Source organism: Dromaius novaehollandiae, chromosome 3 (assembly GCF_036370855.1).
Source record: "Dromaius novaehollandiae isolate bDroNov1 chromosome 3, bDroNov1.hap1, whole genome shotgun sequence".
Taxonomy (NCBI): domain Eukaryota; kingdom Metazoa; phylum Chordata; class Aves; order Casuariiformes; family Dromaiidae; genus Dromaius; species Dromaius novaehollandiae.
Genome location: NC_088100.1, coordinates 2,632,584 through 2,651,964, shown reverse-complemented (window position 1 = coordinate 2,651,964; position 19,381 = coordinate 2,632,584). Strand labels below are relative to the sequence as shown.

The following is a 19,381-nucleotide window of genomic DNA, read 5'->3' as shown; positions in this document are numbered from 1 at the left end:
GCCAAGAAAATAGTCTGGTATTTTATAGGAAAAAGAAAACATAGTATTGAGAGAGAAATCCAACAGTAGTAGGGGGCAGAAGAGAGGAGAGATGATTGCAATGCCATATGATGAACAAGAGGAAGGAAAAGCCAACGGGATCTAGAACTGCCTGCAAGGGAGGCAGCTCTACAAAGCAGAGCAACGACTGCCAAGCAGCCATCACGCTGCACCAGAAAGGCACTGACAAGCCAACAGAAACTTGGTTTTCTGAATGACAGCAGATGTGGTTCCCATGGAAAGGGCTGATCTGACTTCACGCAGGCTACCTAGCCTCCATGCATGCAGTAGTAAATAGTGCAAAACACGGCAGCGGACACAGTTGTCCACAGTTCTTGGATAGCAGTTTAAAACAGACAAACAGGCTGTTTATGACTTGCCTAGACTTCATTAAGTGAAAAACATTGGATACAAAAAGATATCCTGGACGCCTGAACCACAAACTGTGGATATTTACAGGTATACACTGGGGAGAAATCATCATGTTTGCCTTGTTCCTGTCGTCTTTCCTAGAATCCAGCGCTGCTCGTAGTCAAGCCTTGTGCGAGAGGGAAGGCAAACTTCTGCTCTGACCAGTACAGCTATTCTTTATTCAACCTGAACTTAGTCTCCATACTGTGTTTTGCAATTCTAAGTAAATCTTACTTTATGCCTATATTCAAAGGTATAAATCTGTGTGATTCTTCCATTACTGCAGATCACAGCCCATCTTAAAGCAGTACTTTCAAGACACACACACTTATTTTTGGGAGTAGCATGTGCACACACCAGTGGTGCTGCAGAGCAGAGCAGGAACCTTACTGAATTTACATTTCAAAGATCTACCATATACAGAGGCAATTAAACAGCTGGCTTCTAACCCTTCCATGTGCAAGCCCGGTGCTAAATCCACTGAGACTAGCGCGTCTGTAAGAACTACTGTACGAGGCTTTAAAAGGTCCACCTTCCAGAAATAAGCAGGAAAGGAAGAACGGAGGACAAAAAGTCACGGATTTGTCTATATGCAAAATATTAATTTCTTATTTGAACATACACAGTCTTCCTGCATAAGAGTTTGGCTGGTACCAGTGTAAGTGCCTGGGCTACAAAGACATGTCCTTGCTACGAAAACGAGCTCCCTTGAAGGTGCGAGGTGGAAACATGCACACTTTTTTGGCCTGGTGGTTTCAGACACCTGAAAGAACATTGTTAAATCAATCTTGTCTTGTGGCTGACCAAGGCCAGAGCTGAGTGGTTGGTTAAAACTGATTTTAAGATAAGTTTATAACAGGAAACTATAACTGCAAAGAGCACAGGAACAGGTACAAAAGCGAGACTGTCAACAAGAGCAGGGAAAATGGGCAAGAGAAAATCAAGATGCAGCAGCAGGCAGAAACATTATTTGCAATTTCACTGGTTTCTGGAACACCGGTCATGGACCAAGACTTTCCTTGGTGGATATAAGTACCCAGAACTCATACACAGCACATCCACAAATGAATGCAGGGGAGTCGAGGAGGACTGTCCAAGTAATGTTTCCACATAAAGAATTCAGAAGTCATAAGCCCTCCCTTTAACATCTAACGAAAAAAGGAAAAAACCAACACAACTGCAGCCAAAATATATTGATAATATTGCAGTAAAACAATGGCTCCGAGCCTGCAGCCTCTTCTGAGAAGTACTTCTTTTTCGACAAAACTGGTGAGAAAGGATGGTCCTTCAGTTTATTTGCCAGAGAACATTTAACACATGCTAATAACCAGAAGACCAGGATTATGGGCTTTTTTTGAGAGTGGGCACAAAGACTAAAAGTGTTTCAATCCTGACACTGCAGTTTTCTAAGCATAAGAGACAGACTATAGAGCAGAGCTGGGCAGCAGCACACAGGAGGACTCTAGAAGTAGATTTCTCAGCAGCTGCTACCACGAAGGGTGGGAGGAGGAAGGCTGCACGTAGTAAATTGTTCCATCAAATAATTGGAGGAAGGGACAATGTCTCCTTTGGAAAGTGGACAGTAAAAGTCTCTCAAAAGCAAGAACAATGGAGAATTAATTACGCTTAAGTATGAAAGGACCTGGAACTCACTGATCTTCAGTTAATTAAAAAGTTTCCTCAATATAGTTCCAGTTCAGTTCTTGTGAAAGCCAACAGAGAGCACTCCCTCTGCCTCTAGTGTTAGTTAAGAATGGAAATTTGATGGAAATTACAGATATTCAGCACTACTTCTGTTCCACTGTCAAATATCTGAGAGCCTCCTTTCTCTCTTCTCCAGCCTACCTTTCCCAAACCATTTTGCAAAATAGGGAATAGGAAGATTTCCAAGATAAGTTAGGATTCGGAGGTGCCCTGCTGTAGCTGCAGGATCCACAGCCTTTCACAAAAAGGTCTTTCTCACACTGTGTGCAAGTCACCCAAGAAGGATCTAAGAGAGTCCCCCAAAGCCACCGTGGTGGGCAAGGAGCCACCTAAGCAGAAGACAGGAAACTCACGGAGAGTAAGTTTTTTAATCCACCCTTCTATTGAACCGAGATGCCTTGGCATGGCCTAAAGGAGGACAGCTCCATCATATCACAGTTTTAAGCCTTGCAGTATCTCAACTAGAGTGAGGTGCCCAAAGCCCTTTCCCCAAGCACCAAAGCAGCAAGTCCTTTAAGGAGAAGAACAAGCAGAAGAGACAGTTATGACTGCTTCATGGTCACTGCCTTCCTTTTGCCCATCAGCTCATAGGTGAAAGGCTTCTAAAAATTATAGGACACCTGCATTTAAACAACTTGTGGCTGAAACCTCCCTTGTAGCTTCAGTGTGTTCTACATCACCCAACAAGTTACCAGACACCCAGGTGTTAGGAAAGCTCACTTTCTCCTGCTGAAGTTGTTTCATTTTACAGGCAAAAGCCTTGAATAGCATACGTGGCTTCCAGTTCCTACCCTGGGTTATTAGCCAGACTGTTTATAAAACAATTTAAAAATGCCAGCTTTTATGTATTACAGTTTTATGAATCTTGAATGACACATCATACACACTGGATGCATAAAAATGTTATGGAAACATGGTCTGCATTTAAAAAGTGACTTCATGAAAACAAATGAATTATCTTTATTAAGTGAATTGAACCTTGCTGTGTCCTCCACTGAAAGATTTTAGTATTAGTGAATCTCATTCCTCACCATTCTTTTTTTCCACTTTACATTAAGAGAGGAAAAAACAAGCATTTTTGCATTTACAGCTCCCAAATGCTTTCTCAGTTTTGAATTAACTAGTCTTTGATCTGAACTATCTGAATATACCAAAATGAAGAAAATATTCTCTCTGCACATGCAGAAGAGACTGTTACTGTCAAAAGCTGGTTTACTACATCAGACTCCGGTTCTGTGTGCTTAGCCTATGGTGACTACCATCAGCTCACTGGGTTGACTTCATTTGAGGGAGCAACTATAAAAAAAACATACATTGCGTAGATTCTTTTTAAATACATTACAAGAAATGCAGGCGTTACATAAACATCAGTTTTATACAGGTTTAAGAAAGATGTATTTGTATTTTTTTAAAACCTATCTAAATAGAAATCAATTTCTAATTAAAAAAATCAATTTTGGAATCCACATCATAAACTGAAGTTTGTAGAAGAAAGTATAATTGTAACACTAATTGTTAAGAAAGGGTAGAGATGCTTCACAACTGGTTTTATTAGCTAACTCAACCAACAATCAACTTTTATTCTTATCAAAGATACAGAGAGATACACTTAATGACAAATGGATATGTTTTCTGCAAACTAGATACAGCTTCCAGACTCCATGTAAGTGGTGAATTTGGCCCTTTGGCAGCCCAAAGCTTCCAAGCAGAGGAACTTCAACACCTTCTTGGAGTACTATTTAAATTGATTCTCATTAGTGTAAACAAATACAATCTAAATGGACCGTCTTGATGGGCACTAAGCTCTTTGGAGGACTATCTCTTACTGCACACTCGCTCAGCGCTTAGCACGTTGGGGCCCCTGCTCCAGTAATGCTCTCAAGCTGCAATCACACCGCTGCAGTGCTCATCTTAAGTATTTTACCATCATTTTATAAGCAAACTTAACCTACCTAAGCAATCAAATACCAAGATGCCAAAAGAACTGGATCCCAGTTTTCTGATTACACGAACCTCGAGAGGGGGAAAGATGTTACCTAAACAAGTTATACATGTTCCAAAAAACAGATTTTAATGGAGAAAGGGGAGGTTGGAAGGAAAGAAAGAGGGATGATCTTTCCATAGCACTGCAATGCCACAGGAAAGCGCCACGTTTAATGTAATCAAGCTCTACATTGCAGCCATATGGAAACAATTTCAGTCAATAAACAACTCCTGCAAGAAGACAGCAGAGGAGCAGGAAAAATCAGATACCAATTTAGCTAGGAGGCAGGAAAGCCACTGGCTGAGCTCAGAGGCTCGCATTGTAAGAAATACTCGTGTCCAACAAAGCAGCACACATTTCTGAGCCTGCATTACTCACCACACCTTAGTTTTCATGCAGCAGCAACAGCCTACCTTCTCTTACAGCGTCTTTCCAAGCCTCCAAGATCCTGTGCATCAGTACTCTTTCCGCCCCCTCCTTCTGAAACTGTTTTCAAAACCTACTTCTACAACAGGTTTCTCACCTGATAGCCAGAAAGGAAGCACACATCCCAAGCTTCGGACACTCGCCCAAGCCCTCCACGTTTTATCTGATCGGAATTTGGAGATTTCAAACCAGGGACTTTGTCAGGGAGCAAGTCCTTTCAAACATCTACCTTAAAAAACATCACTGCTTACTGACAATGGTATTAAAATCAAGTTTGGATTCAGGATCCTGTATTTCATGCAGTGCCCCAACAAGAAAGCAGGCTACTTCTACAGCAACATAAACATTGTGCTTCCTATAGGAAGAGATATCCGTGTACACTCCTGACCACAGCTGGAACACGGTGGGACTAAAAGCTAAATCAGTTTGGGATAGCAAAAGGGCAATTCAAAGCAAACAGACAATCAGCACATAAAGGGAGTTGCATTTTTAACTAAAAGGCATATTGCTATGAATAAAACAATTTGAGTGTGACCGAGGAGTGGCATCAATATTTATTAGAATTATGCCCATGAAATGAACTGAAGGAGAATTCATGAGTCTCTTCAACAGTAGCCATTCGCAAAGGCTAGAGGGTCTTCGCTTCCACAGTGCCAAGTGATCTGCAAGCAGATAACACCACTGCTCCCCAAAAAGCACTCTGTTTTTATACTTGGGAGACGGTCAGGAACAAAATGTCTTGAGATGTTCCTCTTACAAACAGAAGTGCAAGACTGGAGACTAAAAAAACCCTAAACAAACAAAAATAAAACAGCATTTGGGAGGGAAGAGCCTCTCAAGGGAGAGCCAAGATTACTGTGAACTGTTCTCCATCAGAAAGATATGGGGCAACATGCTTTTGTCACACGATGTACCTTCTAATTTAGAAGTAAGAAAAGATGACTGTAAGCATATGCATTATGGGGGAACATTTTTAAATCAGCCTAGAAAACACACACCGAAGAGGGGGTTTCATGGTCCTGCAGGGTTTTTTCCTCTTTCAGTGAGGGACTCTGCAACATCACGGCAAACCCCGCGCTGGGTGAATGTCCCTACCACACTAATGCTCAAAGAGGGGATGGAGCACACCTGGAGAGCTGTAAGGTGGTCACCTGGATATCAAAAAAATCTTCCCACTACAGAATTAGAGAGCAGGGACATAGGTAGTGCCAGTCAGCAGGTTTTTACGGCAAATGCCTTCATGAAGGACTAGCTTCATTCTTTTGAGATTACAGAAGTAGATGAAGAAAATATGTACACAGAGCACACTTTGGTTCTAGCGCACGTCCACATCGGCTGCTCCGTATCGACTGCTACTTTCCCAGATCTGTCAGTTAGCCAGTTCTTCAGCGACTTCCTGCTATTGCATCATGCTAATTTTTTGTCACTAAATTTAAGGTCTGATGCAGTTCAACATTTTTATCACTGCAGATAAAAATCTGTGATTGACACCAAGATTACAGGAACAGCACATAATTATGAGGAGAGGGCAGCAAATAAAAGCAGTCTGAATACGTAACTTAGCTGAGCTCAGGAAAGCAAAATACTTTGGAATACAAAGGCTAATTTATATCCTAAGAAATGCAGACCATAACTTCACTAGAGAGAACCTCGGCATCAGAACAGGCTCAGGAACAGGATTTCCCCCTGCAGAAGGGCTACTGTGAGCCTTTTAGCTGGGTAGCAAGAAGGGTCATCACACCTCCGTATTTAGCACGGATCAGGCAGACTGGAACATTCACCGTTTTTGGTTTCCACGACATTAAAAATAAAAATAAATGGAGACCATGAAGAATCAGCGGATGATCTGAGTGCTGGAGAAAATGCCTCAGAGTGAGACTTAAAAGCTCAACTCTGTTTCCTTATCAATCAAGTAACTCGATTACAGTGTGTAAGTACCTCCATGGCAAGAAAGTACTGGATACTAAAGGGCTCTAATCTTGTCAGGAAGGTCCTAACAAGAACCAGCAGCTGAACTTAGACAAATTCAAATTAGAAATTAGCCACTTATTTTTAACAGTGAGATGGCACAAACTACCAAGAGAAGTGATGGGTTTGAAATTACCAGTGATGGACCCACAAGGCTGGAAGGCTTTCAAATTATTTTTAGCCAAACATCAGTTACTGGTCTCAGTTTCAGAGAAAACAATTGAAATTTACTGACTTGTGATATAAAGCATATCGGACAAGGCGGTTTAATTGGCTCTTCTGGCCTTAAAGTTTGTAACTCTCCAATACGCTAACATCAGTCTACTTCTGTGCATGAGGAAATTAAAGGAGGCATAAGTTTCACGTTCACTAAGTTTCCTCTTTTTCAGACCGGCGTCGTTATCACTAAACACCACTGCTCCACCAAACGGATGGAGCCCTCCTAGATGCAAACCAGTGAGAGGAGTCCTGCCTGCGAGGTCTTGCAGACAGCGCCTAAGACAACTCAGCTGAGAAAACAGGTGAGGAACTACTTTTCTCCCACCTGTGAGATGAAAAAAATCAGTATTAGCTTAAATAACTAGGTCTTATTCTGTGTAAATACACTTGTGTCATTTATGTTTATACTATCGAGAGCAGCGTGCACTTTGAGCACGCTACCCAGCCAAGAAGCTCCAAATACTTCACAAATATGAAAGCATCTCAACAGCCCCCCAAGGATTATTTTCACATGATACACTGGAACACAGGCAGGTCAAGAAGTTTGCCCTGGCTCACAGAGCAAGGCTTACGGCAGGGCCTAGAAATGAGAACACAGTGAGATCTCACTGCTAGGAAGAGCTTGCTTTTTCAATGTTCATGCGAGTCCTGCTTGCATGTCAGAGCTGCTGCACACCCAGTTGCTCCGACTCCAAAGCCCTGCTAGCTAAATCACAAAGACATTTCTAGTGAAAGCTAACATTGTAATCAGAGAAGCTGATCGCGACAGAGAAAGTGTCCAAAATAAAGGTCAGAATAAATATCCAAGTAGAAACAGTGCTTGTATTTTACGAACTAACTAAATGCTTTCTGCTTCCATTAATATTACAGCACCACTGGAAGAACAAAAAGCAGATTCAGTGCTTGCTTCGGAGTTCATAAGAAATGGGCAGCTCAAAATGCAGGAAATGACTATATGCTACACTTCCTAACTGATAGGGGACAAGCCTATCAGAAGAATAAAACCGGCTGTTCACAAGGCTTGCTGAAAGAGCGCCCTACAGTATTGTTTCAGCAGTAACAGTTGGTTTATTGATGAACATAAGCTTCACTGACATTTTTTGTTTTAATGAAAGAAAAACAAGACTTCTTAGCTATGGAGCTCAGAAGTATGGAGAAGACCAAGGCCAGGAATTCAGGGCAAGTGAGATTCAGCTGGAGGCACTTGGAGTGGGACATTATTAACATAGTTTGTATGCCTGGCTTGTAAATTATTTCCTTAGCCCCAAATTAATACCTCGTCTACCACCACAGCAGCGAAGAGGGTCCATATAAATTTAACGTAGCTTAAATACACATATACGCAAAGAGAATAAGAGAACGCCATCTCTATGCATGAAGCAGGTAATAAAATAAAATTTGTTTCCTCAAGCTGCAAGAAAGTCTTCAGCAGATCCAAAAACAATACTCCACCCATCAGGCAAACAGTGACTGGAAGAAAGTACTTGCCAACATACTGTGGACGTATACACGAAGCTAGGTCTTTGGTAAGTCTTATCCTACAGGAGTCATTTTGGTACGGACACACATGCATAAAACTTGATGCAGGGTTAAGCTCATCAATAACTTTGAGTCCAGTTGGTGCACTGAAACCAACATTAAATGATAAAGTAAACATTTACACAGTAATTCTGTAGGAGAAAGAGTTAACTGACCTTCCATACATTCTAGCTGGCTGCACGGGAAAGATAAAGCAGAATACACTTTGTCAAAAACACTACACTACAGCCGTCCTCCGTTTTAAGAGCAGTCGTCTTTAACTCCAGATTCTGCGTGCAGCTTTGATTAAGAACTGGGAAAGGGAAATCTGCACATAGCCGAATAAAATAACCAGTCATAGATGCTTTTCTAATTCTTAAAAAAAGCACATCAAAACTGTAATTATTCAACCTTTCGGCATCTACATTAACACAGCGCTGAATCAAACAAATAACATGCATGTGCATTCCTGAGATAGATTTGAAGTCCAGCACTCAAAAACTCCTACTAAAAAAGGCAGAAGAAAAGCTATACAAGAAAAAGGGGCATCCCTTAACGCTTTTATGAGAAAACTTACCCCAGCGGTGCTTTTGGCATGACAGAAAGAGAAAAATCTAATGGATTTAAAAGCGATAAAATTAAGAGAATAAATGAGGATGACAAGTGTCAAACCACAGAAGTCAATGGAACATGGGAAATCCTCCCATCATTGTAAAAATCTCATTGACTTAGCCATTCTTATTGAGCACATTAAAAGACCAGCCAATAAATTCCTTATATGGTTAATATATTAATATATCACAGATGTAAATGAGCAATAGATTGGGAATAAAGAGACAGCTGTGTTCAGCTGTCACCAGCTCAGTCTGTGACCTTGAGTGAGTCACTCGGCCCTCGTGCCTCAGTTTCTCTATTTGTAAAATACTGATATCTCTGCAAAGCACTTCGATTTACAAATGAAGGTACAAAGTATTATTTTAATCACGGAGCAGTTAAGGAGGACACCGGCTCGGCAATAATGCATCAAATCTGAAACATCAGAGCTGTACTACCCTCGCACGCCACACAAGTTAGGGCCGTAAATCAATCACTTCTGATTAGGTTAGGCTTTACGATGCCGTAATTGTGATAGCAGCAGTTTCATAACTGTGAAATGAGCACTTTGCTCAGCAGCGTATTATGCAGTAAGCCCGCACTAACGACGAGATTTTGGTCAACTTGATTGAAACAGCACAGAACAGACTCATCCGAAACACAATATACTTTTTAAGGTTATCTATCACAAAAGCTTCCCGACATGCTTTTATGGTCACAAGCTAACCCTGTGTAAGCACACAGCTAAGTGGGAGGAAAGGGGAGGGAAATCAAACAATACTATGTTTGAGAAAGAACAAATTTTCAACCTAGCGTGTCCCTTTTTAGCAGGCACAACATAAAAATGAATGCCTTCCTCGCAGTTTCAAGACGAAATTTTTGGTTGGCCAGCGGCTACAGAGCCGATTCTCTACTTCTTTTTGTGGACCACATGACTGCCTCGATATATAAGAATATTTTATGTGACAACTTGCAACGAAGACCACAGTTAATAGCTCGCAACCTCCTTTCCCCCAGAAGATCTTCAGTATTGAGTAACAAAATTCCTTGCATGATTTCAATGAGAGGGTTCACTTGACAGAGGCTGTTTCAAGATAGTATCATATGTCAGGGAGGTGCTGTTTAAGATGAAGCTTTTCAACCTCATATTTTCAAGACTCAACTGAAAAAGAAAAAACTTCAGGCTATAAAGTTTGAAACTGGAAGAAAGAAAAATAATCTCTAGATGTTATTTTTAAAATGTGGAAGTCAGCCAATTAATGAAGAGAGGAAGAAAAACTCTGATTAAAGCCTGACAAACTCTGGAGATGAGGGACTGATTACTAGCTCTTCCGCAGACTCCATGTATGAATCTGGGCAAGTTAATCTCTCTCTACCTCAGTTTGCCACCTGCAAAATGAAAAAGAACAAATTTTTTTCATATCCTGTTATTCTTGTTTGTATTGCTCCCCAAATCAAAAGCTCTTGTCAAAACACTTATCTTCAGCATTAACACTGGAAACTGCATTCACAGCTAACATACAGTCAGTTTGCGTGACTGAGTGTTGAAACATGAACTCTTAATATATTTAGCTACCCAACTGTCCTAATCTTTACACATGTCAGAAAGGACCTTGGGCAATACAAGAATATTAGAATACTAAACTATCATTCACTGGTAATCTAACACACAAAAACAGCGTTAGACACCTCCTTCCCCCCCCCCCCCAAAAAAATCAAATTCTCCTTAACAACTCAAAAATCCCACCATAATCATGCCATTGGTCTCACATACTTGACAACCAACAAGATAATATTATCAGGATAGTATAATTAAAGGCCCAATCCCACAAGGACTTGCATGTGGACTCAGTGCCTGCTCCGTTAAAATTGGTCTAAAGTCACTGAAGTAGATTTCGCTTTACAAGTGTCCAAGCTGCAGAAAGTTATCAGCAAGACAAATAAAGGCATCTTCTTTCACAGCAGGATTCCTCAGTTGGAAGCATCCCTCTTAAAGTGATTGATTTTAAATCCTAAAAACTTCCCAGAAGATGAGAAGTATTTGTAATTCTGTAACATGTAATTTTGTAGTATCTCTACACCAAAAATCACTGTAAAGCACAAGTTCCTTTCCTTAGATTAAAATAAGCAGATTTGCGTGAGATGACAGCATATTTCTCATTTTTCAGTTTCATTAATTCTTCCAGTTCCCCTCCCTACCATCATCATACCCTAAATGCCCAAATATCATCACTGTCCCACTGACATCCAAGAAGAAAAAAGTTCTGAAAGTTAACAATAGAAGAATTCCTGAAATTTTGTTAAAAATAAAATTAAAATAATTTAAAAAGAGAGTCACAAATCTCCTACTTCCCCAGCTCCTGATCAAAGGAAAAAAAACATATCAAACACTTCCATGAACTTACAGATTATCACTATTAAGCAAGCACTTCATAATAATTTAATTTTCAAAACACTGGACAGCCATGAACTCTTAATATCCCTTTGAGAGATACCAGTAAGATCCACACTATAAATACAGAAACAGCCTTAGAAGGGAGCTTTCTGAAGCAGACACTAGTTACTAATTCCATGGAATTATCCGAATCACAATACTAGAGATGCACATATTTTCTAGAAAGGTCAACAAACAGAAAGGACTTGCTTAAAACTGCTTAATGAAGTAGCTGCAGAGATAAGCAGGCCTCATCCACACAGCATTTTCTTGAAGATTTCCTTACCACTCTTTATAAAGCCTGCAGTTTCACCTATGGTAGCATTCCTATAAAACAGCTGGCAGACTGCATACCACAATGTCGTCTAGACCTGCTCTGAACAGAGTTGGATGACACAGTCGTAAAAATGCTGATGCCTGTGCTGGTGCTTGCACCGGTGCTGAAGGAATGAGAGGAGGAAGAAGAGACACAGCTAAGTAAAACACAAGTTCCTTGTTCCTAGCCTCACACCCAGGCTCATCAGACAATTCTGTGAACTATACAAAAAAACTTGTGGCTGTCATGGGGCTAAAGAAGAATCTTCACATAAGAGAAAAGATGCAGTGTTCCCAAATCCCAGGATCACGGTTTACACATGCAATATCAAACCCTGCTCTTTGGAGAGCCCAGTGCTCCTAGAACGGGCAGATGATATAAGGCTGGGACGCATTTGTTATTACAACCATTTCCCACTTCTCCCCTACTTCCCTCCCCAATCTGCATGTCAGAAATGTTTCCTTAGCAATTTGGAAGAGAAATAGCAAAAAGGGAGATGCAAAACACAGACATAAATTAAGTTTGTTCTCTGCTGTTGAAGGATTTGGCCCTAGCATGACAGGAGGAAAAAAAAAATGTTAAGAGTGATAAATCCATATATACCTACTCCAAACTACACCCGACATCCCAAGGGACACAGTATAATGGTAAATAAATATAGATGCAGTTCCTACTAATGAGGCAGGGTACAGCAAGGCCAAAGAAAATGCAATCATCTCAGGAAAGAAAACTGCACAGGACTCCTCCTCTCCCATCCACGGAGGAAATCAAATGCCAGCTGCACCATCCCAGGAAGGAAGCAGAGCCTGTACCTGATGAGCCCTGCAGAAATGAGCTAGTCATATCACGGGACGCAGGCGGGCGCTTCAGGGCTTTGCAAAGCCCACAGATCGTCCGCACAGCACAGTCTGTTTCTCCAGTATATTTTACGTGATATCATTCATGCAAATTGGAGTTTTTCCCACCAGTTTCCTTCTCCTCCATCCCCACTAGTGGGAAGCGGGGGCACGTAGCTGGTGTCTATCAGACCTGCTCCGACCGCGTTCGCCAACGTGTGCCCTGGCCATCAGTTTAACGCTTTCCTCCCTACAAAGTTTAAATCTCTCCAGCTTCAGCTCGTGCACGTTTCGTACTTAAAGCCGCTTATCCGTGCTCCTCATGTTACCTAAGCCTGAGAGCAAATTAAGGTATACCAGACTCGACGGGCAGCAAACGCGCTCACAATCTTCATTTCCTCTTTCCCTCCCCCTCAAAAAAGCATTTTTTTCCCTTCCCTAACATGAGGGGACGAGGAAAAATAGCACACACCATCAAGGTTTCTCTCAGACCTACTGAAAAAAAAGAAGGGGGAAGAAAAACCAAGGTTTCCAAAGTAGTGCTCTGCAAACACACCAAGAGAGGCTCTTAAAACAAGTAAAAAACCCACCAGATGAAACTGAGCTCGAAGCACTCGGCACAGCCCGCCCTGCACGCAGAAAACACTCGTCTCCCGGGGTGTTTAAGCCCCGAAGCAGCCCCCCCTCCACGCTCCCCCAGACCGCCCCGGGCCAGACCCGCTCTCCCCCCGCACATGAGCGCGGGGGGAAAGGGCATTTTAACCGCCCCCCCCCCCCGCCCCGGCTCCAGAAGTACAAAACAAGCGTGCGACACCCCACCCAAGTCTCCTCGCACATTTGGGGAGCGACTTCTCCCCGCGCCCCGCCTCTCCCCCACCCGGGTTAAAACTCAGCAACAAGATGCCCCCCCAGTTCACGGCTTGTGCCCCCCCACGACCCCCTCCAAGGGGGCCCGATGCGCCCCGCACGCCCCCCCTCCCCGGGCTCCCCTCCCCCCCCAAACTGCCGGGGCAGCAGTGGCACCCCCGGACCGGAGCGGGGGGGGGGGGGGTCCTCGCCCCCCACCTTTCACCGGCGCTTGCAGCAGCCCAGCCCCGGGCTGCTCCAACTCCGCAGCAAACAAACAAAACACACGCGCAAAAAAAAAAAGCACCCACCCAGTCTGAGGGGACTCCGAGTCCTGCCCCCCCCCCACCCGCTCGGGGGAGGAAAAAAAGGGAAAAAAAGAGAAAACCGCGAGGCAAACGCTCTCCCGCTCCAGCAGCCCCGCGAGGTGGGCGCGAGTTGCCCTGCCCTCCCGCAGCCCCCGCGGCTCCGAGGGGCACCTTCCTCCCCGCTCCGGCGCCGCAAGGAGAGCGGAGCCACCCAGCTCGGCACGGACCCGGCCGGCGAGAGGCAGCCGGGGCTGCGGGGCCCGGCCCGCCCCGCCCGGCCCGCCGCTGCCCCCGGCGCCCCCCGCACGCACCTCCTGCGCTCCGCGGCGAGCCGCTCGCCCGCCCGCCCGCAGCCTCGGCGGAGGGGGGACCCCCTGCGCCCTGCCTCCAGCCCACCCACCCGCCCGCCCCCTCCCCTCGCCGGCGCCGCTCCCGCCCTCCCCCTCCCGGCCCCACGCTTCCCTCCTCCCCACGGGCAACACTCACCTCTGGATCCGGGCTCCTGCGCCACCTCACCATTTAACGGCGGCCGCGGGGGGGGGCCCCCTCCCTCCCCCGCCCCGCCGTGAGGGGGGGCGCGCGGGGACGAGAACAATAGGGAGGGGGAATCCCTCGGCTGCCAGACCCCCCTCCCCGGCCCCCCCCGAGGGAAAGCGCCCCCCTCGCCCCGTCTCTCTCGCCTCCTGTCTCTCCCTCTGGCTCCCTCTTGGCTTTTTTTTTTTTTTTTTTTGGCTCAATCACACCAGACTGACTGTCTTTGTCTGTCTGACAAGCGCCATGTTGATATCAACATCCGAGCTCCCACCTGCTGCAGCTGTGAGACCCTGGGACTTGTAGTTCCCCCCTCCCCAGGGTGACGGGGAGAGCCGCGGCCGCCGGACTACGACTCCCAGCATGCCCCCGGGGCGCGGCACGCCAATGGAGCGCGGGGCGAAGCGCAGAGCGGACTACCACTCCCGGCATGCCTCGGGACGAGGGGGCAAGGTGGAAGAGCGGGGCGGGCTTGGCCATGACTTCATCCTGGGCGGGGGGGGGGGGGCGGGACTGCAAGTCCCATGATGCCCCGGGGCGGGGAGGGCTGGGGGCTAGGCAGGAAGCGGGGGGGCAGGATAGTCCCGGTAAATAGAGCCGGGTAAAGCATGAAGCTGGTGAGTGCGGGTAGTGAGGGGCGCTGCGAGGGGGGAAACTGAGGCCCCGGGGGAGGGGGAGACGTGCCCCGGCCCTGCCTGGGGGCTCAGCCAATGGGGGGCCACGCGGGAGCCCGGCGAGGGGCGGGCCCAGCGCTCCGCGATCCGGCCGGCGCCGGTCCGGCGGTGACCGTTAAACGGTCGGCGGGGAGCCGCCGGCCCCTGCGCGGGCGGGAGGGCCTAGGCCTGGGCGGCGGGCTCATGCTCTCCCTCCTCCCGTCAGCGATGGAGGGGCTGGCTGGGTCTGGGGGTTTAGCCCGGATTTGGGGGAAGGAGGTGTTTCTCTGTGCTCCTATTCTTGAGCGTGAATCTCGCCTTGGAGCAGGACCGGAGCTGGCCCGTTGCACGTGTGGCTTCCACTGAATTACTCTGGAAATATTAATAAATCTCCATGGTTCATGATAGAGATTATATGCTATTTTATCATTATTATGATGCTCACACAAATAAGTACTTGGAAGAAAATCATCCTGGAATAGCTTTGTCAAGGGTGTGCTATGATTCTGACAGACGTTTTGGTTCCAATAGTAAAATATTTTAAAGGGAAGGTTGTTAGAAAATGCGTTACCCATGTTACTGATATCTGTTGTATAAATCTCCTTTCTCAACTGTTTAAGTTTTCCAAGGACCTTGGATTCAGCCACTAACTTATTTTCCAGGAGGAAAGGCCTTGTTACACTCGATGTGTTGCAGTTCTGTGTCTGGAAATGAAAAAGGAAACAGTTTTCAAAAATTCTGAATGTTACATTTGAATTCATTAACCTGAAGTTATACTGTCATTAAGCGTATGATTGTCTCTCCATCTTGAAACTGCAGTTGGTCTTGAGAAAACTTCACAGAAGTGGACCTAAATTCTGGGCTGCTCTTGTGACTTCAAGTAAATCACTGGCTGTGGTGTAACTGTAAAATTAGTGCAGTAGGCAGGTGGCTGAAGAGCTTGATCCTGCATAATCTTATGTATGTGATTAAATCTCTCTGTGTGCATGAATGCTACCAGTGGGAGAAACTGTGCAAAGCTAAGCAATTCTGTATGTGATTGCAGAGATCGATGTAATGCACAACAAAAAGCAGGCTGAGAAATCTTTAAATGAAAATCATAGTAGAAATGCAGAATTCTTTGTTATGTCTACACCCTGAGAAGCAGAACCCATCCTATTCTTGTAGGAAGGCAGAGAGGGAGAAGAGGCGAGGGAAATGCAAGCTGTCTGAAATCTGTATTGTCATATTTTTAGACCTGTCTACAACTTGGAGGCCAGGAGCGTAAGACCAGATTCTTCGTCTTGTGTTTGTCTGGAGTTGAGACTGACACTCCGGGTTGTGGAGGGAGGAGTTGAATGCTATTTCATCCTCTTTCGTCATATATTTTAGTCTGAATTTGGAAGAACGAGATAGAGGTAACAGTCTCTGGACCTGATTCAGAATCCAGGGAAAACGAAAGATTCCTACAAATCTAATGTGCTTTGATTCAGACAAATCCAGTTGCAAATTTTCCCCTAGATTTTAAGCTAGTGTGTGATATTAATACTGGGAAAGCATTGCAGTCTATGTTGGCTTCAGTTGGAAGTCAAAGCACTGGCGTTAACCTGCAAAATCTTCAGTGTTTTAGAGCTGCTAGTCTGAGACATGGTGTCTTTTCTCTGTCACATTGCCATACATGAGATCACCAGAGACACTCAGAGCTGGCGAGCACTCGGCTCGAACCAGATGTCCGCTGAGAACCTTTCTCTCCGAGAGTTTTAGTATTGAATTAACCCCTCATCTTGGTCTCCTTGCGCCCCACTCTGTCAAACTTTCATCTAATTTACAAAGCCTGCCAAGAATGCTGTGAGCTGAGTTGGGCATGTTTATAGTATCTTGTATGTATTTCGTGACCTTTTTGCATTACTTTTTACGCATTTTTTGATTACGAGAACAAGGACCTGTTGTGTTAGCTGCACTGATCTTCAGTCATAATGGAAAAAAGATAGAAGCCAGCAAATCTTAGCACAAAAAGGACTTGCATTTTAGTTGGATCAGGAATATTAGTAACTGGGGTCTCTGGATCTATTTTAAACAGTAACAGCTATAATCTGGGTGGGAAATAATCTATCACATTTATAGTGCCTGTAGAGATATCTGTAATGCAGATTAGGATTCCTGGATTCCTGAACAAAAATTGTAATTGTACAGGCCCAGAAATGTCACATGTGCAAATAGCTGTACAGCATATCTGAAGTTTTTTGGTCCCTTTACGTGAATCTGATAGAAAGAATCCACTGACTCCCAGGAATCCACTTACTACAGCTTGACGGCTAAATATAGATTATTGTAGATGCTGTTAAAGAAGAAAAGAGGAAGATTTTCCAGTTAGCTCACAGATGTCAGGGTCATGATCTGATTCATGATTTTAAAAAGAGCAAGAAAGTGCTCTGCTGATAAAAGTGGTGATATTTCACTGGTTTTTTTAATTACCTGTAGTTTAAAAGCTATAAAAATAATTTAGATTTTTTTCCCCCTCATTTTTTTCTATTTACTTCAGTTGTACCTTCAGTTGTCAAAGTTCTGGTCTGGTGAAAACTTAATTTCACATGTGTATTTTGCATTCACAAATAAAGCAACTGAATTTCTTACACATATACTCACTTCTTCACTAGCTTGGTTTCTTAAGCTTTTCCTACATTGTGCTAACAGCAAGCAAACATAATGTTGCTTTCTAATAATTAAGGCTTTATGAATTTTAAAACAAAAGTCTTGTGATTATTTTTAATTTACTATTTGGGGTTTAATAGCTTTTTAACATTTAAATATAATTTAAAACTACTTTTTTATGAATGTATGTAAATAGTCTCCTTGGGAGTTGTTAATCCAAACAGTTGCAGTGTTAATGTATTATGAGCAGAGGTAGAAAACAAAATGATGAATCTACCTCCTTTCCACTTAGCAGAGTGAAGTGTAGAAAGCAAGCATAAGGTATAAATGACTTAGAAAATGACCCAAACTGTTTTTGTATTCAAAGAGTGAAGTGTAGAAAGCAAGCATAAGGTATAAATGACTTAGAAAATGACCCAAACTGTTTTTATATTCAAAGCAGTGCATGGACAACTAATTGATATGTTTAATCATATTTAGACCGAACTTGAATTTAAAATCCAAATTTGACCATCTGAGAGGTGCTGTGTTGCAAGATGTCCAAACTTTGAGATGCAAGATCTTGTATTTGAGATGCAAAATCTCCTATTCTTGCAGTCCCTGAAGATGCATCAAATTCCTTGCCAAAGAGGAGAAAGCCTCATGTTAAGGTGGCTGCACTCTATTGGAACATTTACGTTTTTACTCCCACTTACTAAAGATGACATTTTTATTCACTTTTCTTATTCGAAGCTTCAGCCACTCCTGTTCACTGTTAAATATTTGCCATGCTCCGTACAAGAGGTGACTGCATCTCGATGATGCTGAAGTGCCCCTGTACACAACCTGCTTACTGGCTCATTAAGCTCGGAAGGCATTTGGGATTTTTCAGTACACAAACCATTCCATTCAGGTAGGGCTGTCCCTTCCCCAGGGTTTCCTGTTTGCGTTTAGCGAGACAAAAGGCAGGTGAGAGCATGCCCCAGAGCTGCTGCTCTGCGTATGCACAGCTTCCTCTGCGGAGCTGGGCCAAGGAGCCGCAGAAGGTGTGGGCTGCTCCTTGTCTGTTTGTTTAGCCTGGTTTCTTAAGGAAATAAATCTTGTGATGCTATAGGGGTTCTCTCCCTCCCTTTCCTCCCCAAGTAATTTTCCAGTTCTCTAGCCAATTTCAGACAAGTTTTGCCACTAGGACTGAGTTTTAAAGATACTAATTTCATAGGAGTTTTGTAAAAATAGGTGGTGTTAGAGGAGGGAAACTCTATATATGTCCTAAAATAGAGAGAGGGTCTATATCATTTTCTCACCCTTTGTTAAGGATCAGAAAACCTGGACCGAAGAAAATCTGCCTCTTAGTACCCTGGCATGTGGAAAACTTCAATGAACACACACAGCTGTGAGACACAAATTTGTGGAAAAACAGATTTCATTTTCATGCTCATGAAACTACTTCTTGTTTAAAAATTAGGAAAAAAGACCATTTTCAGGGTGGTTGCTCTGTTGACAAAGATGACAGTTAACTCGTTCTCATATTCTTCTTTCAGTACTGCCTCTCAGGACATCCAACCTTACCATGCAATGTGCTCAAGTTCAAATCCACCACCATCATGTTGGATTGTGGGCTGGATATGACCTCTACCCTCAATTTCCTCCCGTTGCCGCTGGTTCAGAGGTATGTTCTGCAGCCTGTAAGCACTTAGTCTGTGTCTTCTTGGGTTGCAGTTGGAGTGCTTTGCGTGAAATGGTGTATTGGGAGGAGGGAGCGGATGAGTACAAATGAACAGCATCATCTGATATCATAAATAGACTTTGTTCACTTAAAAATTCTCTTTATCAAAATAACATCCTTTGGCTCAGTAGACGGAAGACATTTTATGGATTTATTGATTGGTTTTTCTAGATAATTTATTCTAAGCTTCAGTAAAGTATTGCTGCAACTGCTCAGCACAAGTGAGGTCACATATCTGTCATCTTTCTGGCTTCTTCA

General features: G+C 43.9%; 2 protein-coding genes across 19 annotated transcripts in view; one reads left to right on the top strand and one right to left on the bottom strand.

The window, feature by feature from the left end:
• The window catches only part of HMBOX1 (homeobox containing 1), a 119,086-nt gene extending 104,615 nt beyond the window's left edge, over positions 1-14,471 (bottom strand). For 7 of the 18 annotated variants that reach the window (XM_064508265.1, XM_064508270.1, XM_064508266.1 and 4 more), the window contains exon 1: positions 14,090-14,458. The gene's annotated coding sequence lies outside the window, so the exon portion shown is untranslated. Of the gene's footprint in view, positions 1-13,774; positions 13,867-13,914; positions 13,995-14,089 lie in introns of those variants that run through there. The other 11 variants (XM_064508261.1, XM_064508267.1, XM_064508269.1 and 8 more) reach the window with 5 other exon arrangements.
• Positions 14,472-14,663: 192 nt separating this feature from the next.
• The window catches only part of INTS9 (integrator complex subunit 9), a 70,834-nt gene continuing 66,116 nt past the window's right edge, over positions 14,664-19,381 (top strand). The window contains exons 1-2 of the mRNA XM_026102014.2: positions 14,664-14,751; positions 18,939-19,066. Coding sequence (XP_025957799.2) covers positions 14,743-14,751; positions 18,939-19,066 — 137 coding nt within the window. The 5' untranslated portion in view covers positions 14,664-14,742. The remainder of the gene's footprint in view (positions 14,752-18,938; positions 19,067-19,381) is intronic.